The sequence below is a fragment of the Cupressus sempervirens genome, chromosome 10 (genome assembly GCF_028749045.1).
Source record: "Cupressus sempervirens isolate cs-2001-9-10 chromosome 10, ASM2874904v1, whole genome shotgun sequence".
NCBI classification, from domain to species: Eukaryota; Viridiplantae; Streptophyta; class Pinopsida; order Cupressales; family Cupressaceae; genus Cupressus; species Cupressus sempervirens.
Window position 1 is genome coordinate 884,193,473 of NC_143127.1, and position 23,920 is coordinate 884,217,392.

At 36.0% G+C, this 23,920-nt stretch overlaps 1 protein-coding gene across 1 annotated transcript in view; it reads right to left on the bottom strand.

Annotated features, from left to right (window-relative positions):
• Window positions 1-14,084, bottom strand: part of LOC149536815 (Chaperone DnaJ-domain superfamily protein) — a 96,319-nt gene extending 82,235 nt beyond the window's left edge. The window contains exon 1 of the mRNA XM_089804702.1: window positions 13,821-14,084. Coding sequence (XP_089660828.1) covers window positions 13,821-14,055 — 235 coding nt within the window. The 5' untranslated portion in view covers window positions 14,056-14,084. The remainder of the gene's footprint in view (window positions 1-13,820) is intronic.
• Between the last annotated feature and the right edge of the window lie 9,836 nt (window positions 14,085-23,920).

A 23,920-nucleotide genomic window follows, 5' to 3' on the forward strand; every position in this document is an offset into this window, starting at 1 on the left:
GACTTAGGTAAATGATGAAAACTCATTTTTTAATACATTAAGCCATAACAAAGGATAAAATTAAAAGAAGTGAAAAAAATTACCCTGGTCCTATAGTTGACTTTCATAAGGCCAATGGTAAATCCTGCCACTCACCCGTCTAGCCAAAAACAGGAAGTGGCAGAATTTTTATGTCAAAGAAAAAATCAAGGAATTTGAGGCAAAGTTTTGCACTCACCCATTTCATTTAGAATATATGATTGTCGTGTTGAAGATTGTAACTGTGATAGAGATGTTTATCTATAATTTTGATATATGATGAAATAGAAATAATACCTTTTTATTGTGTCAACAGCTTGAGAAAATATTATATGAAGAGACATGTGTCATGCGAAAAGTCATGAGTTTGGAAACACAAAGAGTCTTGTATATGGAAATTGAAAAGACCTTCGAGTGTAATATGAAGTGTCTCTCATTTCAATTTATATTGCTTAGTGTAACTTGATATGGTATCAAGTGGAAAATATTGTACTTGAATATTCATCATCTATAAAAGAGATATTTTTCTGGTGCAGATGGATTTTTCCTTTCAAGGTTGAAGGGTTTTCCCAGGATAAATGTCTAGTGTCTTTTGTGCCTATTTCTTTTCTATTGTTGTTTATCACTATTTATGGGCAAAACATTAACATGGTATCAGAGCTAGGTTAGATAACTACAATATAAGTGTTGAATTTGAGTAGTTGCAAGAAAGATCAGTTTACTGTCATGTCCCCTCTTTAACTCCGTCTAGTAGAGACTTGTGAGTCAGCTTATTATGGGGTCTTGTAGGCTGACAGGGTTGGATAGAGACCCAGTATGGGTATACAGTGTTGGGGATTTGGTATTCTGGCAGTTGTTGTTCAATTTGGAGGCGTTCCTTGTTTTTAGGAGGTAGTTCCAAAAAATTAGGGGGTTATTCCTACTTTTTAGGAGGGATGATCAGGCCCAGGTTTGGTTCTCCATGAGATGATTCCTTGAGTTCAGTTTCAAAAGAATAGGGTTTGTTTCCTAAGTTTTAGGAGCATCCCTAGATTTTAGGGATGAGATTGCCAGTGGATCCTTGATTTCCAACTTCAGTCACAAACAGGTGACAGGATGATTTCATGGTTAGTGGTGTCTTTGGGGCATTTTGTAGCTACTTGGGTTATATTTTTAATATTTCCTAAGCTAGCGTTTAATATTTAAATAAAGCTAAGTTATAGCCATTTTGGAGTAATAAGGGGTTTTTGGCCTCATCTGGATTTCTTATCTTTTGGTGTAATAGCTCGTTGGAAAGGCCTTGAAATTTTCTAAATATTTCTCTTTTGACTCAGAGCATTTCAGTGAATGGATTTCTTTCTATTGGGGAAAAGGTCATTTTCTGAATACTTGACCACTTTAAAAATGAGAAATATATTATTTTATAACCCAACGCCACATGGAGACACTTTTAGGGTTCGAGCTAAGTTTGATGGGTTATAAGGAGGTAAAGACAAAGTTCGAAAGCATTATTGACATATTACATCTTGGATTTGTGTTTTGGGCTCTGATTGAGCTTTCAGCATTTGGGACGCCAACCCCACTTGCTTTGCTTATTTGGGACGTAGCCCCCAAAATAGTGGTTTGGATTCTTGCAATCAGAAGCATCTTGGAGATTGTGCATTGTTTCTTTTGGGGAAAACAGTACTCAATCAGAGTTTTCGCTGGGGTTTGGGCATTTTACCCATGTGTGGGCACTTTGCAGTCGTACGGCCACACCTGGAAGCTATATTCTTTCCCACATGCAACATTTGAGAGCTAGATTCTGGCCGTAGCTTCCTTCTGGGCTCATATTTCACCTTCACGACTTCAGGTTGGCTTTATTCTTGGTTGTAATCATCTGGATATTATTGTAAATCTTCATCTAGTTACATATTAGGCATATATTCAAAAAACTGTTTGAAACGACTTTTCTTTAAATGTATTTGGAATAAATTTTTAGAATTGGTTCACGTTATTGTACTTCTATTATTACTTATTGAAAAATCATCAAAAATATAAAACAATCAAACCCTTCTGCAACTTCTGTCTAGTTCTGCAAGAAAATTTTAGTAAACAGGGAAAACAAATTTAAAAATATAAAATTACAGCAGATCAGCAGAAGAGATCCATCAGGGATCTTTCATTTACCTTTGATTCTATTCAAAATAAGATGTCTCTTCAATTTTTTGGTGTGCTCTTGTGAGACTTCTCTATGGTGCGTACTGCTGGTTATGATCTTTGCTTTCTGGTATTGTTATTATTTCATGAAAGTCGTGCGGCTTTTATTATCCTTGTTCATGCACTTCCTTATCGCATGGTCACATATTTCTTATCACTTTATGTTGATGTCAGAGAGTTTTGGCATATGCAACTCTTAAGTGGCCTCTTTGTTATGTCATGTCATTCTATGTGATTTATTTCTGATGGCTCATTGATGAGTTGGCTTCACGATTTATGTTTTGTGTCAGATCATAATCATTGGGCATTTGTTGCTTGCTATTGCTCGACACTCTTTATTATGTGTCAGTTTTTTTTCATAACCAGCAGATATAAGTGTATTGTGACATTGTCAGTTTTTTTTTCATAACCAGCAGATATAAGTGTATTGTGACATTTTCTGAGAATAAATTTGATATGTGTTGAGAGCTGCTTGGTAACAGCTCTGCCTGTAATGCTCATCTCAGCCTGGTAATAGTTTGACTCCCTGCATGGTGGGATTCATTTGAAAGTGAAAGAAAGAAAAATTTCTATCTGCGATTCTAAGTCTTTTGCAACTGCATTTGAAGGACACAACCTCTTCAAATTCCCACAATTTGGACATCTATTGGGTTGCAGCTTTGCGAGCAGTTCACCGTGTATTGAATGAATTTAAGATTAAAATCTTTTCCAGTCATTGGGTTTTCATTGGAAGTATTAATTATTGTCTTCCAAGGATGTTCTGCCTTGATTTATCATGTTTGTCATAGTTCACATTTTGGAGTTCCGTATCATATAATTATCAGTATATCATGTGTTATATTTCTGAGCTATTTAAGTTTGGAATTATTATATTTATTCATCTTTTGCAGAAGCTTTTGTGATGCTCAATGTATGAGCAGTTTTTACATAGTCCGTGGAGTGTATCGGCATCTACTAAGGATTATAAAATTATGGTTCATGTCCCATGAACTATCGGGGTTATTTAAGGAAATTTAAAATGGGTTTGTAGATATCTGCAAGTATAATTCTGTTGATCAAATACAGAAGATTGGTGGAGTTTGTTTGTTGCAGATTGGGAGAATGTTCATCTTTGGGAGCAGATCACCGTGTGTTGAATGAATTGAAGATTAACATCTTTTCCAGTCATTGGGTTTGCATCAGAAGTATTGATTATTGTCTTCCAAAGATGTTCTGCCTTGATTTATCATGTTTGTCATAGTTCACATTTTGGTGTTCTGTATCATATAATTATCAGTATGTCATGTGTTATATTTCTGAGCTATTTAAGTTCAGAATTGTGATATTTTATTCATCCTTTGCAGAAGATTTTGTGATGCTTGATGTATGAGCAGTTTTTACATAGTCTGTGGAGTGTATCAGCATCTATTAAGGCTTATAAAATTACAGTTCATGTCTCATGAACTATCGGGGCCATTGAAGGAAATTCAAAATGGTTCTGTAGATATCTTCAGATATAATTCTGTTGATCAAGTACAGAAGATTGGTGGAGTTTGTTTGGTGCAGATTGGGAGTACGTTCATCACTTGTCTGTCATCACTCATTGTGAAGGTTGGAGTTGGTGGAAGCATGTAAGAAGGTGTAGGGTTGTTGTCATGTATGGACGAAGAAAGGAAATACTACAGGCGTTGGGTGTGGAGAGTTGCCACATGCTGAGACCATTACCAGGATTCATACAATATTCTAGAGGAAGACACATTTGAATTCTCAGATTGCCATTTTTGATGCATTATTGAAAAGTAATATCTGTTTGATGGGTTAAACCTAGCAAAGTTGCAGCTATTTTCACTAATTGTGGGTCCTTCCTGAACTAAGTGTGCACTATCAACTTGCATTACAAGGGAATCAGTTGCTTTTCTGCAAATTTAAGAATAAGGGTGATTGTGCGAAGATCCATCACCTTGGCTGAGTCATATCAGATGCATTGTTTGGAGCAGTTGGCCAACAATTTCTTTCACTGGGACTGGGCAGGTAAGAGATAAGTATTCTATGGTTATACCTTTGAGTATAGTTCCCAAGCTTTTGTTATATTACTGGGAATAGTGTATAGCATTAATCTCTATATTTGACTTGATGAGTTATTACTAATCTCTCTTAGTTGCAGGAGGCATCAAGAAGCAATAAGATGATGAGAGATACAATAACATGAGAATGTTGGTTGCAGCCATGGGATTGATGATACATCTATTCATATTAAGGGGAAGATCATATTTAGAGGGAGACTTTTCAGGTTCAAAGGGAGGTTACATGACGGAGGGAGATTTCTAATTGCAAACTTATTGGTATCAGCTATCTTATTGTGGTGATTTGCTCAATGGAGACCCTATTGAGAGAAAATCTAGGCCATTCTTATTCATGTTGATAATGAGTTCTTCTCTATGAGAAAAGTTCGAGGTGCAATCCCTTGTTAATGCATTCTTTTTTGGGAGAAGTTTAAGGTGAAAGCACTCGTTCCACCCTCTGTGAGTAGGTATGGTGAACCGCCCTCTACAAGTACGCACGGTGGAAATACATTCTTCTCAGGGAGGAGTTTGAGTTGAAAGCCCTCATTCCACACTCTACAAATAGGCATGGTGGAAATGCACTCTTCTCAAGGAGAAGTTTAAGGTGAAAGCCCTTGTAAGAACCCCAAATAGGCTCTACGCTGATCACTGTTTGTTTCCCTGGGTGTAATAATTGTTTTTGGTTTGTTTTTTAATGTTTTAAGCTGTTTTTGGGTTTTTGAGTTGATGAAAAGAAAATACAAATATTGAAAACTAATCTACCTCAAATTATAACTCAAATCTGATTATAATGCTAATCAAATTCATTTATTCAGATGGCTCCTAATGTTTGTACAATACTTATTGCTGGAAGCATACATTAAAAACATCATCGTTAATAGTTAAAAAAAACCTTATTTTTGTCTCCGATACGCAACCACGCTGCTGGTTGCTTCCTCCTTGGGCAGTGCCTATCAAAAACCGCAATATTAAATCTTTGATTTTTAATTCACTGTAGCGCTGTACTGTTCACAGCACTATAGCTGCTGTTATAACCCCTTCCAACCTGTAACAGATTCATCCAATTCTTTCCTACTAAACACAATATTGACTCCAGAATGAAGTCAACTCACAGGCAAAATTCAAGTGATATTTCACACCCTCAAATTGCATCAACTCTGAAGATACTACGTTCTCCACAGTCTGAATTCTTCTCAAACTTGTAGAAACCCTTGTTGCCACAACTTCAAGAAATTTCACAAGGCAAAGTTTTTAAGCACTTCTCATAACCTGCTCTTGAAGGAAGACAAGGTTTGTTTATAAGGACTCCTCGACTCCAGAATGAGTCTCCACGCTCAATGTGGGATAAAAGATATAATAATAACATAAAAAATGTTATTACATTAAAACTTAGAAAATCCCTTTTAATTTTTCCATAAGCTTGGACCCACAATTAATTGAAACAATGGCCCCTTTTATGATATCATGACCCTCACTTAAGTTATATATTATAACTTAACAATATAGGCTCAAAACCAATAATGTTTATTTTAACTAAATAAACATTAATATCTCCATTATTACTCAACATTTTTGAATGTCGTTTGGACTGGGAGCTAACATGATAGAACTGCATATGACCATACCCCTTTTCTAAAAATAGCAGGGGTCTATCTTTATAACTCCAAAACTGCTAAAAATAGCCTGACCAAGCCAAACTCAAAGGAAAACTCATCATAAACAAACTCTGGCAACCCAGAAGAGTACTCTGCTTTGGTCCTTGGAGGATCTCCACACCAAGGTGACCCTCTATCCAATCTTATTAGCCTACGAGGGTCTCTGATAGGCTAATCACCAGCTAAAGTGATGTCTCTAGCTAGAAGGGGACATCACAGCCCTCATTCCACCATCTGCAAGTGGGTATGGTGGACCACCCTCTGCGAGTAGGCATTCTTCTCTCGTAGAAGTTTGAGGTGAAAGCCATCATTCCACCCTATGCAAGAAGTATGGTGGAAGTCATGTGTGTGACTCCATAACTTTTGATTTTATGTGAATGCATTCTTCTCTAGGAGAAATTGGTGATTTATGTTATGCTGAGATAACATGTTTTCATGAGAATTTATGTGATGAGAATTTGACATCTTTGGTTGCAGCTATGTATACCTGCCATATTAAAGATCTCTCTTTTGCTAAGGAATGCTGAAGATTATAGCTGTGATAGAGATCTTTATCTCTGATTTTGATATATGATGAAATAGAAATAATACCTTTGTATTGTGTCAGCAGCTGGAGAAGATATTTATGATAATATTTGAGATAATATTATATTAAGAGACATGTGTCATGCGAAGAGTCATGCGTTTGGAAACATGAAGAGCCTTGTAGTTGGAAATTGAAGAGACCTTTGGGTGTAATATGAAAAGCCTCTCATTTCAATTTATATTGCTTAGTGTAACTTGAAATGGTATCAAGTGGAAATATTACACTTGAATATTATCATCAATAAAAGAGATATTTTTCTGGTGTGGCGGTATTTATCTCTTCAAGGTTGAAGGGTTTTCCCAGGATAAATGTCTAGTGTTTTTTGTGCCTATTATTTTTTTCTATTGCTGTTTATCATTATTTCTGGGGAAAACATTAACAGGCCAACCTGGCAACTTAAAGAAACTCAGAATCCTTGAGCAAGTGTAAACTAGAAGGTTGGTTATTAGATAGAATGAGGTAAGGGATCTCATGATAGCAATGGTCAACCTGCTCAAACCAAACCAACCCGTGATTAAAGGAACTTGGTATTTTACTGCGTAAACATCTTAATCGCTGATGTGATCAGTGGACAAAATCAAAACCGTATGTCCAATTCTTCCTGAGAAATCATACTCCTATTCTAAAGGAGAACTGATATAATCTTCAAGGTCAAGCTGAGAAAGACTGTCACCAAGGTCCTTCGGAAAAAATGGTTCACTTCAGGGATCGGATTGGTATTTACCAGTCAAGCAAATACATAGCTGACACAAGAGGAAGCATGAAATAGTTGTGCAAGCTGGCATAAGAGGCCAAAAATGTACTCTATGTGAAAATTTAACTATTGCAATCACTGATTATTAATCTCCTATCATAAACGATTATTAAACTACTGAAAATAAATTCCCAGCTAATATCAAAAAAATAACACAACTGCAACTTCACTTATAAAATACGGAAAGAAATGCGCAACACAATGAACACAATATTTTCAGACAAATTGTCCCTGGAAAAACCCGTAAGGGAAAACCAGTTCTACAGATGAGAAATTATATTAAACTTCAGCAAATCAAGAGATACAAAATTCCTTGCCTCTTACTGGCAAAATTCCAACGACCTCCTAATTTATCCCGCTGATATTCCCCACTGCTATTCCCACGCTAACACTGCGCCCTTGCTAACACTGCAAACTTACAAACTCATTTGCTAGCACTGCAAATGTTTCTCCAAACTTCATGTTCTCCAAATGCCCCCTGACCTCCTTTTATACTACTCCTGTTGGTAAACCAACGGCCGAGATTGATTTACAATCGACGGTTGAGATTAAAACAACTTAACAACCCTAACCAAGTTTGTTTCTAGTTGTTTCCAAAAGTGGTCAATTAATTAACAAATATTTGTTTCTAATCTAACCAATTAGTTAGCAAAACAATTACTTGCTAAATAATAGCAAATGGATGAACAGCTGTCCAAAGCTAACAAAACTAACACTCCCTCTTAGCGAGGAAGCTGTTCTGCAGGACACCTAACTTATCTCTGAAGAAGATAAATTTTGCCTTCCCCAATGCCTTAGTCAGAATGTCTGCTACCTGCTCCTCTGTAGGTATGTACTGTAGCTGAACAACTCCCCTTTGTACACAATCTCTGGTGAAGTGATATCTGATATCTATATGTTTTGACCTATCATGAAACACTGGATTCTCAGACAACTTGATGCAACTCTGATTATCACAATGTATTACAGTAGTCTCAACCTTCTGACCAAACAAAGCTATTAACAACTTCCGAAGCCATATAGCTTCACATGTCGCCATGCTAGCTGCTATGTATTCTGCTTCTGCTGAACTCAAAGCCACAGGCTTTTGCTTCCTGCTAAACCAAGAAACAACTCCTAATCCCAAGCTGAAACAACACGATGAAGTGCTCCTTTTGTCTGTTGTACTTCCTGCCCAATCTGCGTCAGTATAGCCTATCAACCTGATAACTTCACCTCGAACATATCTGATCCCATACTCGACTGTACCACGCAAGTAACGTAGCACATGCTTAGCCGCTATCCAATGCATTCTCTTTGGTTCAACCATGAACTGACTAAGAGAGTTAACTGCAAATGCTATATCTGGCCTACTGTTGACCAAATACATAAGCGAACCAATCAACTATCTATATAAAGTGGGATCTACATCCTTCTCCTTAGATGTATCTACCTTCCTCCGATTTGTAATCATGGGTGTAGACATGGCTTTGCAATCCTCCATCCCGAATTTCTTCAAGATTTCAATGCAATATTTTCCTTGACCAAGGAAAATCTCCCCATCTGTCTGCCACACTTCCATGCCTAGAAAGTAGTGCATAAGTCCTAAATCCTTCATCTCGAACTCTTCTGCAAGGTTCCTCTTGCAATCCACTATGAGCCCTAGTGAACCTGTAAGAAATAGGTCATCCACATAAAGAACAAGAATGAGAATCTCACCCCCAACCACCAAGTAGTAGAGGTTAGCATCTGCTTCACTCTTCACAAAGCCCATTTTCTGCAAGTATGTATCAATGCGCTCATACCACGCTCTAGGAGCCTGCTTGAGTCCGTACAATGCTTTCTTCAATCTGCACACGTGGGTCTCTTTGTTGTGTGCTACAAAGCCCTCTGGTTGTTCTATGTATACCTCCTACTTCAACTCACCATTAAGGAATGCTATCTTGACATCCATTTGATGGATTTGCCATCCCATCTGTGCTGCAAGTGAGATTATAGCTCGTATAGAAGTATACCTGGCAACTGGAGCAAATGTCTCCTCATAGTCTATTCCCTCCTTCTGAGAGAACCCCTTTGCCACGAACCTTGCCTTGTATTTCTCGATGCTACCGTCTAGACCGTGTTTTATCTTATAGATCCAGTGTGATCCAACTACAGCCCTATCCGTTGGTCTAGGTACTACCTCCCACACATCATTTTGCATTATTGAAGAATATTCCTCAACCATAGCATCTCGCCATACCTGATGTTCTGCAGCTTCCTGATAGCTAGAAGGCTCACTATCTACCAACTAACTAACTAATGCCACATAGTCATTGAACTTGGCTGGTTGTCTTTGCTGTCTAGTACTCTTCCTAGGAGCTCCCACAAACTCCTGAGTATCCCTTTGTGTATCTGGAACCTCATGGTTCTCGTTGCCAACTGTAGAGGATGAAATGTCAACCTCGAAGTCTTCTAGATGCATTTCTTGTTGCACCTGTTGCTCCATACTCTGTGAATCTTCACTAACTGAGTCTACACTCGTACTGGTAATTGTACTTGAGCTTTGTTGCCCTTGACTTGGTCTTGGAGCTTCTGTTGGCTACTCACTCTGATCATCTACTGGCAAATCTCTCGATCTCCTAAATGCTTTGTCCTCCATGAACTTGACATCACGTCTAACAATTATTTTTTTAGTCCTCGGAATGAAAATCCTATATGCCTTTGAGGTCTCACTGTACCCAACAAAGTACCCCCTCTCTGCAGTCTGATCTAACTTTGTACGTGTATCTCCACGAATATGACAATACGCCAAACTCCTGAATATCCTGAAGTGACTAACCTCTGGCTTCTTCCCTGTGAAAGCCTCCTCTGGTGTCATCTTCCCTAGCACCTTGTGTGGAACTCTATTCTGAATGTAGACTGTTGTATTACACGCCTCTGCCCATAAGTAACGGGGCATGCCCTAGTCATGTAACATAGCTCTTGCTGCCTCCGATATAGAACAGTTCTTCCTCTCAGCAACTCCATTCTGCTGTGGATTGTAAGGAACAGTCCATTCTCTCTTGATTCCTTCTCTGGTACAGAACTTCTGGAAGACATTTCTTTTGTACTCGCCTCCATTGTCTGACCGAAGAACCTTTATCTTCTTTCTTATCGAATTCTCCACAAGAGCCTTGAACTCTTGGAATCAACTGAAAAACTCATCCTTAGTCTTCAAGAAGTATATCCAGGTCTTTCTAGAGAAATCATCAATAAAAGTAGCATAGCACTCATATCCTCTGAGAGATTTTGTCGACATCGGTCCACAAACATCTGAATGTACTAGATCAAGAACACCCTTAGATCTGGTGTCACTCCTTGGAAAAGATGCTTTCGCAAATTTCCCCAACACACATCCCTTACATACATCGTCACGCTCTGTGCTCACCTCTGGAACACCTGTCACCATCTCACGAAGCAATCTAAGTGCTCCATGATGAATATGGCCCATCCTCCTATGCCATAGCTCTCCAAGATCTCTAGGATTACTATTGCTCATGAGTACCTTAGGAGTATCAAACTGAAATCTATAAAGGCGACCACTCCTAACTCCAATAGTTATGGGTGATTTCCAATCCTTGTGCTTAATCAACACATTTGTCCCTCTAAAGAGTACATTATACCCTCTATCCTGAAGAACAGATACAGAAATCAAATTCATACCTAAGCCTGGCACATATAACACATCATGAAGTGGAATTATCTTTCCATTCTCCCTCTAAAACTGAACAGTCCCTTTCCCCACAAGGTTGAGTTTGGACAAGTTTCCCATAGAAATCTGGATGTTGGTGTCCTCCTCCTTGTAACTGGAGAAGTACTCTCTAACTCCTATCATATGAAATGACGCCCCACTATCTATATACCAAACACACTGTGAGGTTGAGCTAACCATACAAGCTATGAGTGCAAACTTATCTTCCATTCTACTGGAGAGTTCTTCCGCACTTGCTGAAGCTGCCACCTGCTTCTTACCCTTCTTCCTCTCTAGGCAATCACTGACATAGTGGCCAAACTCGTGACATCCAAAGCACTTGACTTTAGAAAGGTCCTTCTTCTTTTCATTTTGTGAATTCGATCCTTTGCTAGATCCCTTCTTTGCTTTCCCTTTACCCGCTAGGGCAACGTTCTCTTGTTCCACCTTATTTTTCTGACTCTTGTTGGCCCCATTGACAAGACTTAGTCTAAACTCCTCCTGAGTGAAATCAGTCCATAGTCGATCCCAACTCGGTAAAGTATCTCGTCCACTGACAACTTGAACAAAGACACTCCATTGTTTAGTAAACCCATTTAGGGCTATTCTCACTAGCTCGTCATCACTAGGGCTATCTCCAACAGCTGCTAACTCGTCCTTGACAAGTCTGAGCCTAGTGAGGTAACTTGTGACGTCTTCTCCCTGATTCATTCGGGTATTCTTTAGCTTCTCTCTGAGAATCCACTTCCTGTTGGTGGTAGCATTCTGGTATAGATTCACAATGGCGTCCCACATCTTCTTCGCCGTATCTAGCTCTACGATATGTGTAACAATATGATCCTTGACACCATCAAAGATAATCCTCCTCGCTTTGGCATCATCCTTCCTATATGTTGCAAGCTATGTTGCATCCGTTGGTACAGGTACAACACTGGTAGCATAATCCTTGATACCATTCTCTTCCAACAATAAAGAAATTTTGGCCTTCCAAACACCAAAATTTGAGGCACCATCCAATCTATCCCGATCTCTCAAACCACCTGAAGCCATCTCAAGGGTTTAAAGCAATAATAAATCTAAAGAGATCAAAATTTCTTTCCTAGGGCAAAACTCTTCTACCCTTAACAATGCTCTGATACCATGTGAAAATTTAACTATTGCAATCGCTGATTATTAATCTCCTATCATAAACGATTATTAAACTGCTGAAAATAAATTTCCAACTAATATCGAAAAAATAACACAACTGCAACTTCACTTATAAAATACGGAAAGAAATGCACAACACAATGAACACAATATTTTCGGACAAATTGTCCCTGGAAAAACCCCCAAGGGAAAACCAGTTCTACAAATGAGAAATTATATTAAACTTCAGCAAATCAAGAGATACAAAATTCCTTGCCTCTTACTGGCAAAATTCCAACAACCTCCTAATTTATCCCGCTGATATTCCCCACTGCTATTCCCACGCTAACACTGGGCCCTTGCTAACACTGCAAACTTACAAACTCATTTGCTAGCACTGCAAATGTTTCTCCAAACTTCATGTTCTCCAAATGCCCCCCTGACCTCCTTTTATACTACTCCTGTTGGTAAACCAATGGCCGAGATTGATTTACAATCGACGGTTGAGATTAAAACAACTTAACAACCCTAACCAAGTCGGTCTCTAGTTGTTTCCAAAAGTGGTCAATCAATTAACAAATATTTGTTTCTAATCTAACCAATTAGTTAGCAAAACAATTACTTGCTAAATAATAGCAAATGGACGAACAGCTGTCCAAAGCTAACAAAACTAACTCTGGCGAAATATACGTGCATATCAATGACCGATTAATCGACTGCAGCTAATGATAATATTAACTCTACATTATCCAACCACATCAAGTACATACGTACATAGTATATTCTCAGTGCAAAACTAGATTTTGTCACCTTTTCATGATTCGTAAATGTTGTGTATTGCCAACGGTGAAGGATCGTTTTGTAATTCCCCGTGCAAATTTGAATTTTGCACAATTCTTCATTGTTTTGTGCCGGTTCTATTGGGTGGTGAGAAATAACACTATAAAATGAGATTATATGAAATTTTCATGATTCTATCGTTTTGCTAACTGTATCAATTTCATAGATAAATATCCATCTTGTAAATCATTAAGCGGTGATTATGCAAGTAGAACATAAAACTGCACATAGCATGAGGTAAATCCGAAAACATCTGCATAACATAAAAACCTAAACCATTTCACGGTGATTCTAGAAGTAAACCATGAATACTGCAGATACCTTGAAGTAAACCGTAAAAAATATGTTTTCAAATACTCATCGGTTTGCACGTCTAAAGAGCCCTAGCTTTTAGCCTCGGTCAAAATACAAAACAATATCTAATAAACTCAAGAAACAACTACGTGCCCAGTTGAATTCAAAGGCATCTCTCAGGTTATAGTCTAGGGTTAAGGTGGATACACTTCCCATGATGATGTTCCAGGTACAAACCCTCCTGGGCTTATAGACCTTTGACATAATCGAATTTGAACTAAGCAGATTTGTATAAGGTGGAGGACAAGGTTAAGAGCAATTCCCAGCGGACTTCGACGCTCACTATCAGATATTACAAGGCTTAAAGTTCCATGATTTCTTAGCTAAAGTTTAACTGTGATTAAAGCAGAACTTGAATTGTGAGAAAACATCAAAATGAGGTTATAACCAGTTATATGAGTGAGCCAGATCCAAACACCGAGCGAATTAAATGGAAGTGGAGAACTAAGATGTGGGTTCTTGACCAAAATGTTGCATGTAGATCAATACATTGGCAAGGTTGACATTGAATTCTAGACCAAAAGTGGAATGGGGTTGCAAACAGATTGAGTTGCGAGTGGCAGCGTGAACTTACCAAGAGTTTCATATGGTGATTGTTGAGAAGTCCAAACGGATGCCTTGGTTGATAGTCCCCTACTGTTTAAACGAATACCGAATTCAGATCTTTGCCGGTTGTGGTGCATAGTAGGCAAAAGATAATTACACCTGAATTTCGATGAACCAGTCTTAAAATGGAAGGTCATATGCCTGGTGCAGCAAATTAAGGACGCGACCATATGTGGACGACAAACTGCCCGAAGAGCAGCCATGGATCTATACTATCCGAACGTCGGATCATAATCGAGGCCAGGCGTCAGTTTGGGCTTTTAAATCCAACATGTAGCTCAACAGTAAGTGTCAAAGTGGCTTGCATTTGCCTAATTGTCATAATTTAATTAGATAGAATAGTACATTATTTTATAAAAGGGTAAAAAAATTATAATAAAAATTGAATTAACTGTAATAATAATTTTATTTATATTTTATAATTTTTATTATTACATTTTGTAATTATCAAATAACTTTATTTAACATTAAATCAAATAACATATTAATCATAATATTTAAAAAAACAAATTTAAAGTATAACATTATAAACAAACAAATGCAAATTGAGTATATCTTGATTAATTCATACTAACCTTAGTTTTTGTTTCAATATTTTTAACATTCTGAAATAGTTTTTGTTTCAATTAGATTAAAATTAAATATTTTTTCCAAATTTAGAAATTAAAAAATGCACATGTACACTTTACAAAAATCAAAATTGAAAATAAAATATAGAAAATACTTACATGTAATTGGTTTAAATAAAGAATATTAATCACTAGTTTAGCAAAATGCATTGGGCTTTCCTTTTTTTATAATTGAGCAAAGCAACATTTGGGGCCTAGCCTCTAACTTAATTATATAAATGGGATGTAAGAAAAAAAAATACAAAAACCAATAACAACCCTACCACTTCCATGAAAGCATAGAATTCATAAATAAGAAATGAAAATTTAAGCTTTTCTTTATTCAAAATATCTTTGAAATATTTTATAAAGTTGTGTTTATTTTTGTAAGAATTTGCCTTAGGGCAGCACAATATGGACCAATAATGGATGATCAGAATAACAATAATGAGAATATCATATGTGTACATATACACTAGAAGTGTGTGTATATAAAGGCATCTAGAATGATTAGGAGTTAGCAAAGTGATAAGCCTCACAACTAAGCACATGTCCACCAAGAGTGGATTATCCTCCATTGAGCACATAAGTTAGTGTGATGATAAGAGGATAAGCTTACATAGGTGTATCTTGTAGATAAATGTTGTAGACACCATGTGCTCAATTGGAGTGCAAACAACTGTGTTGTCTACATGACAACTCAGATGAATATGCAAACTCATGTGTTGTCAACAAGACAACTCATATAACTAACTATGCATACTCCTAGGTGTCTATATGATAAATAATAAAATAATGCATTTAACCTAAGTAAACTTAAGTAAAGTGTAATAATAATATATTGTTTACACTGACACTTATAGCAATGGGTTATTTATGTTTCTAATGAATCTAAAAATAGGTATATTTTTAATATAGTAAAACTTTATAAGAATTGAAGTTGACTTTGTAATGAAGAATTTAAAATATGGATATTATATGAAAATCTAATTGAAGTAATCAATCCTATCTAGAACAAGTTTTAAGTAATAAAAATAATTGGTTTACATGGTCTATTTAGAGAGTTGGTACTGAGAGAAAGATAAGTTGATTGAATAGATTTTATCTTTTCCACAATTTCCAATTGAAAAACCATTCTTTCACCGATTTTGTGCTAGTAGATTGATTTAGGGCCCTTTCTAATCATTTCCTATTTTCTCCACTTATTTCATTCCTAAGAAGTGGGACCTTCCTACTCATCTCCTATATAAACTTTATATTCACCACTTAAAGGATCTTGACTAAGTTGTTCCATTAAAAGGGGTTTGGAACTATATTCTTAAAACCTAGGAAATGCACTCTTTGATCAAGCAATAATGTGCTTCCTTGAACCATTATGTTGATTTCTTTGTTCCCTTAGCCAAAGATTGGCTTAGAGATTGAAACATAGAGAAAAATCTCTTTGCATGAAGCTTGAAAATGATAAGAAATAGCTAAATTTTGACTCGTGTAATGGAAAATTTAAATTTCCATTGTTGCACTTGAAACTCATCAAAGAAAGTTGGATAATTACAAAGGCCAAGGTGTCAAAACAAGAGCTAGATTCCATTGGATCAAACAAGGAAATAAAGAATCAACAACCTTCTTTAAATATCTTGATTACAAGCATAAACATGAGAGAAATGGTGTTATTTTAGATGAGAAAGGTCTTCACACTTATCCTACTAAAATTTCTATGACTTTTAACACACACACACACACACACACACACACACACACACAAAAAGAAGATAAAAATTGGATTGATTTGGAATAAAATTTTAAAGAGATTATTAGGAATTATATTTTTAATAAAAATGATCTTGGATATGGCAAGCTTGTAGATCATAGTCAGACATTGGAGGATATTGAACATACTATTTTTCTATGAAACATTATATGAGCTAAGTATTGATGGCCTACTGGCTAAATTATATAAAATTAATGTGGGGCCATATCAAGGAGAATTTTATATGCTTCATTGGAGGCATTTCACAACAAATCTTGAGGACCAAACATAAATAGAGGATTTCAAATCAATTCAATTCTTTTAAAAGGAAAAATGAAATGACCATTTTCGGTTGGAGATTTATCACTTTTTTAAACATGTCTTATAAAATAGTTGCAAAAGCCTTGGCTATCACTATTACACGTTATCTTTAAGGTATTGTTAGAGCTAAACAAATTAGGTTCATTTAAGGCAAATTTATTTTGGACAACTAATGTTAGCTTGGAAGGCTCTTGGATGGACAACCATCAAACCAAGATGCTTTGTTGGTCATGTTAGACAATGATAAAGTGTATGACGAATACAATTTGGATTTCATCCTTAAAATGCTACATTGGTTGGGATTTGGACCTAAATTACAAAAAAGTGTGTGAATGTTATTCTAGGATGCAAATGCTCAAGTAGTGATTAGTGATACTTTGACAATACCATTTAAATTGTAATGGTCTATGTTAGGGTAGCCCTCATCACCCTTCTTATATGTACTTTTAGTTAATGCCTTGGGTTAACTTCTTAAAGGAGCCAATCAAATGAAACTTATTAAAGGGATTTATATTCCTAAAAACAAGTTGGCTATTAATTAACATTTTACTAGTGTTGTTATGTTATTTTTCAGATTTTGAAGATGAGTTAAAGAACATTAAGCATTATATTCTCTTGTCTAAGGATATTAATTAGCCCACAAGACTAAATTCATGATGTCTTGGTTTAAAAATAGGCCTGAGTGGCTTCCAAAAGAGTGGAGGAAACTTAAGCATAGTCAGATTGTGAGATATATTTGTATACCCTTTGGTGTAGAAGTCTCTTTTTATATGCAGGAATGATTCTTAAATAGACTAAAAAATAAACTACTTAATTAGGGCAACAAATTCTTATCTTTAGTACGTAGCATTGAAGTTGCCAATAAAAGATTCATTTCATCTTGTGTTTATTATTCATCTTGTTAGGTGTCATCCAAGAGAAAGTATGAAGTTTTGAGTAAGTTAATAATAAAACTTATCTTGTCAAACTAGGATGGTGATGCTAGTTTTGTCACTGCCTCTTTGACCTATTGTATTCAACGAAAACATGAGGGTGGTTTGGGATATATTGGCCCAATAACTCACAATTTGTGCCTTGCTACATAGTGGATTTATTGCAGTTAACCCCACTCAAGTATTTCAAGATATTGCTAATAAAAATGAAGGACTAACAACTAGTCAGGTAAAACTATCATGTCCCCCCTTTTCAAGATTAAGGCCTCGTTTCCTTTGCAATCCATTTGGAAGGTTTGGCCATAAACTTGACATTTTTTTTAATGAAATGGTTATTTTCTTTAGAATGGTTTCATCATCGATTTGTTCAAATAAACTTGTCAACTATCATAATCAACCACTAGCCATTTTCTTTCCTGGCGCATGCTTATTAAAAAATATATATATATATATTTTTTTTAATCAGTAAACAGTTGAGGCCTTGATTATATTAATTAATATAAATTAATAATTTATAGCAATGTTTCTCCATTCAAATGGGCATTGGTAGGAAAGAACGGAGAAGAAAACCTCCAATCTAGCCTGGGACTAATGTCCTTTATTATTACATCATAAAAGGGGCATACCCTAGTAATAATACATCATATTTTGTTACACCTTAATGTTATAACAACAATTAAAATTTCAGAATTGATCATTACAATCCTCATGAGTGTTTAGAAACATTTGTGCCTGGATAAAAAGGAGCCAGTCTTGCCATTGTGCATTACGTTCATCCAAACTAAAGAGAGCGCCTATCCATCCTTCATGACTTGGCAAGCAACATGGTTAGTAACAACTTTGCTAATTTATGAAAATCTTGGAGAAAAAATTGAAGGATACTAAATCAACCAAGACTAATGAGCAATACCTTTGTCAAGGTAAATATCTTCAAACCTTTACACATTACTTAAGAGTTCGAGATCATTGAAGGATATAATTAAGGAAGGCCTAGAGCCTAGAATTTGAGTAAGAGACTAAACTTTAAAATAATAATACTAAACAACTCATTTAATTTAAGATATACTGATAGGAGTTTAATAATCTATCTTACTAATCAACTAACATGAACTTAGTCACCATCTACCAAACATCGAGAGTATCATCACAAAGTTGCCAAAATAATTAACATAACTGAATTAGCATAAACTAAATCAATTGTTAAACATCAGACAACTCTTCTAAATTAAGCACCATGCACCGAGAGTTGAAGTAACATACGAGGAGTCTAAAACGTAGCTCTGCAAGACCAACTATACCAACTAGAAAGCCGAAGGTGTGCTTTAAAGCAAGAGCAAATAATCCTGCAAATTTTTAAATACTATGAGGGAATCAAAACCTCAAAGGTCTATCATAATATATTTAAGACATATGCTCCATATCTATGTTAAAATTCAACATTCAAGTGAAAAAGGTACGGTCTCAACTCAATGAAATAGATAAAAATCACTAAGAAGACATCTTTGTTGAATTTTCTCATAATAAATCAAAGGATCCATAAACATTATATACTAATCATCCAACAACCCTTCTATGCTTTGGCCATTAACATAAAACAATTCTAAACAATAATCCATCAAATCCTACCTAGTAAATACAAGAAATCAAACTCTACAAGAAACGAGTGAAGATAGCCATACCAACGGAAAGCAATTAAGAAACATTGCTGCATAATAGTTGAAACCAAGCATATCATACATTATTTAAACTAACCATATTAAATATTATGTCTCATAAACCAATTTGCATAAATGTTTAACAAAAATATGTCATTTACCATGGTTTAAAATAGTGCATAATCTTAACATAGCTTAGACCATATATACATATATCTCTAAAAACATAAGCCAGTATACTGAAGAACTAGATATTGGATCCATATTAATAACAAGTTTTGATATTAATAGAAACCCTAACCCTAAAAAGACCTAACAAAGTCTAATTAAACCTATAATTAGCGGAGACTACTACTAAGAGTATTCGGTATGTAAGCAAAAAAACCCTATAACTCTGTATCTGAAGAGGACAATGTTGCATGGACTAGTCATCAAAGAGTGACCCAATGCTTGATCCCATCATGTCCTTGCCATATCTTCCTTTTTCTAGTAAATCATTATGACTTCAACAACATCATTTGGGTTTTCAGCCTCGAAGAATGGCAGAAACTCAAAAGCGATTTATCTCTACTAGTCTTTTCAATATTAGGGGTGCAAAAATCTAGTCTTTCTAGGTTGTCAAAAACCACACCAGGATGGATGTAAGCCTTACGTAGGCTAAGATAGTTTACCAACCAACCATGACCAGCCTCAACTATGATCTTTCTCTAGCCCATGAGAAAACAGAAACAAGATTCCATCTTGGGCCACTCCATGTTAAAAGCAATCCTATCCCTAATAATTAGGGTTGGACGTCTAGGAATGTTAGTTATAATAAGACTCCTCAGGGGGTGCTCCATGTACATCTCCAGGAGAGGTACACATGAATCATCATCCAGACTCGTAATTGCCTCCATAATACCTCTACACCAAGTTGTGTCAAAGAGATTTAGGCATAATCGTATCATGGCCCATTTCGTAAAACCAGCTTTCACCATGCATCCTATGAAAATGCCTATAACATCACTGTTGGTCCTACATGAATATTCATTCTTAAAAATGCCTTCTTCGATCGCTCTATTGACTGTGATTCTAGTCATGCCATCAACTGCCCTAAGGATTCCATTCCACCTTTCCAGTTTAATGTTTCTAGGAAAGACCATGGTTCGAGCTTCAGAAGTGTGGAAAACATAGATGTTAGTGTCCATTTTCAAATTCAGCCAACACCTCCTGCAAGTGACCGTGAGCTAGAATTAAAAGAGTTGTTCTGATTGCTGAATAATCTAGAGGCTCCTGGAAAGCCTGGACTCATGGATAAGATGTCCATCGCCAAGCCATGATTAATGGATAGGCTATAAAGGACTTAATTTATGATTATTTTGCCCTATACTTAGATGTTTAATAAATTATAAGAACAAGGAGTGTTGTCTGCCATAAAGCCTAATGATGTCACCCCACAAACCTTTAATCGACTCTAAAACTATAGCATTCCCATTATGAGTCCCTTAATAACTAAGGAACTTCCCCGCTAGTTTAATACGCAGGGAGAGATATAAGGAATTATAGTCCATAACCTAACTGGACATATGGATAACCTAATAAAAGTTCCCTAAACATACCTATAACTTAATACCAAAATGACTAAAGAAATAAGAGTTTTATTAAAAATAAAACGAAAAAGAGAGAGACTATAAATTTAAATGCCTTGACTGAATTCCAGAAAATTAGTGCCATCCGCCCCTACATTAGCTAAAAAGTCAGCCTTATTATTACCTTCTCTATATATATGACATATCTTGGTTTCCTCAAACCTATCAAGCAAGTGAATGACTTCTTCTAGTTTTGAATTGAGAACCCAATTTGGAGTTGATCTATTCCTAATTGCATTTAAAACTATTTGAGAATCACCCTTAATTATGAGTTTATATATGCCTAAATGATGGCATATTTTTATTCCTTCCTCCAAAGCTATGAACTTAACCATATTATTAGTGGTTGGATCAATGGCCATAGCTTTTTTGGCTAACCACTTACCCGAGTCATTATTAATGATGCAACCAATTCCTGCTACCCCTGGATTACCTCTTGTCACTCTGTCAAAGTTAAGCTTTGCCCAACCCTTTATGGGGGGAGACAATTTACAATTTTTCCTTGCCTCCTTATTATCCTTTAAGTAAATGAGTGGGGGATTAATTAGGTTGGGCCATGCCTTTTTTATTAGACCATCCCAGAAGGAAAAGGAGCCTTCTTCCATTCTTGATTTCCTAAGATAGGAATTAACATTTTCCACTATGCTTGCTTTGATTTTAAGGATTAGCTCTTCTACTTTCATCTCGCTATCACAAAAAAATCTTTCTATTTATTTCTTTCCATATTTCCCACATAAGTATAGAGGGGCTAATATTCCAGATTTTACTGTAGATGCCCTTATAGAGATAATAAGGCCATCCAATAAGAAAATTCGTAAGATTTTTAGCAAAAGGAGAGATCCAACCTAATTTTTGTGTGATCCATTCCCAACATACTCAAGAGTAAGGACATTTATAGAGGAGATGATCTACATTTTCGTCATCATTTTTGCAAAGAACACATCTCGACGGTCCTGCAATACCTATTTTACTAAGCCTATCAGCTATCGGAATCCTATTTTGAAATTCTAGCCATAAGAAAAAGCCAGCTTTTGGTAGACATGCGGGATCCCAACATAGATTAAGAGGGATTTCCACTTCTTCCCATCTCTTTGAGTTAATAAGAGCTTTATAACCATTTTTAACACTATATTCACCATCATTTGATGTCGCCCATATCAATTTGTCTTCCCTCTTAGTTTGTTTGACTTTCCTGGTGGAGATAATCTTTTCATAAGCTTTAATCTCATCGTGGTCCAAATCTACTTCTTCCAAGGGTTTCCAAATCCACACAGATCGATTTTCTGAACAAAACTTAGTTTTGTATCCACTAACTTTCCTACCCCAACGGTTGATTAGTTTTTCTTTGAGACTGACTGGGACAAGATTGTTGTCTATAGGTGGATGTCCATCCCATGAGTCTTCCCAAAAAAGAGCATCTTCTTCCTTTCTGACATCCCAAGTAAGATATTTGCTAACAAGATGACGGCATTTAACCATGAAATTTTAGCTTTTTGATCCTTTAGGAAGAGTCTTCATTCTAAAACAATCAAGTTGGGGTCACTTGCATTAAGATACTTATTAAACAGTATCTTGGCCCACTTTTTCTCTCTTTCCCTGTATAGATGCCAAATCAGTTTAGCCCCTAATGCTTCATTTTTCCATAGAAGATTCTTGATGCCTAACTCACCGTACTCCGTAGGTTTGCAGATGTTGTCCTATTTAATGAGTGCCAATTTTTTGGAATCCTCACAATCATTCCATAGAAATTTTTTGAGTTTGACCTCAAACTTATGATGGAGATGTTTAGGAAGAGGTAGACAAGAAAGCAGATAAGTCAGAATAGTTGATAAGATCGATCTTATCTTAATGCTCTTACCTACTTTTGTGAGCCATCTATCTTTCTAATTTCCAATCCTGGCTTCCACTTTTTTTAGTGTATTATTCTAGACCTTACCTGATGTAATACCCTTTTCTAACTCTATACCAAGATACTTGCATGAGAAAGAACCTTTTTTGTATCCCATAATCTGACAGATTTGATTTTCTACCTTGGCTTCTGTATTGATGAAAAATATTTCTGATTTAGCATCATTTACTCATTGACCAAAGTCTTTCATGTATCGCTCAATGATTGTCTTTAAATTATTTGCCTCCTTCTAAGTGCTCTCTCTTGGCAAGATCGTGTCATCTGCATATTGTTGATGAGTAATGTTAGGAATATTTCTAGGAAAAGTGACACCTTTAATTTCTTTATTGTTATATGCTTTTGTTATAGCTCTCCCAAAGGCTTCTGCCATGATGCTATATAAAAATGGGGATGACGAATCTCCTTGCCTTATTCCCCTTGAATTCTCAAAAAAAACCTTTGGGCAACCCATTAATAAGGACTGAAATATTAGTAGTTGAGATGCATTTAAAAATAAGATTAATCCATTGACGGGAGAAACCAAAAGCTTCTAAAGTTTTGCATAGAAATTGCCAATCTACCATGTCATAGGCTTTCTGAATGTCCAACTTCATAAACATACAAGCCTCTTTTTTCCTAAGGGAAAAATGAATTGCTTCTTGAATTATTATGATACCATCTAAAATGGATCTGTCTGGGATGAAACTTGTTTGTTCCTCGAAAATGATCTTTGGAAGAATTAGTTTAAGTCTATTAGCTAATATTTTAGAGAAAATTTTATAAATGGTGTTGCATAATGCTATAGGTTTGAAATCTCCTGGGGTCTCAAGCTCTAGCTTCTTGGGAATTAGAGTAAGAAAGGAGTGATTGATTTTGGACAACAGAGAGCCACCCCTCCTTGATGCTTCGATTGCCTCCCAGAGATCTATACCACTAATATCCCAACATTTTTGGTAGAAAAATGATTGAAGTCCATTTGGACTAGGAGATTTCTCTAGATTCATGTTAAATACTACCTTCCTAACTTCTTCTAATGAAACTGGTTTATTTAAAACTTTATTATCTTCTGGGGTAACCAATTTAGGGATTACTTCAAGCAATTCATCTTGCGCTACTCTGTTTGATCCTTCCAGATGAAAGTGATCCTCAAAAATCACTACAATTTCAATGGGTTTATTTGTCACTGTCCCCTTGTGATTTTTGATGCTTGTTATTATACTTTTAGCTCTATTATAGAGTGTCAAGTTATGGAAATATTTAGTATTCTGATCTCCCTCCTCTAACCACCT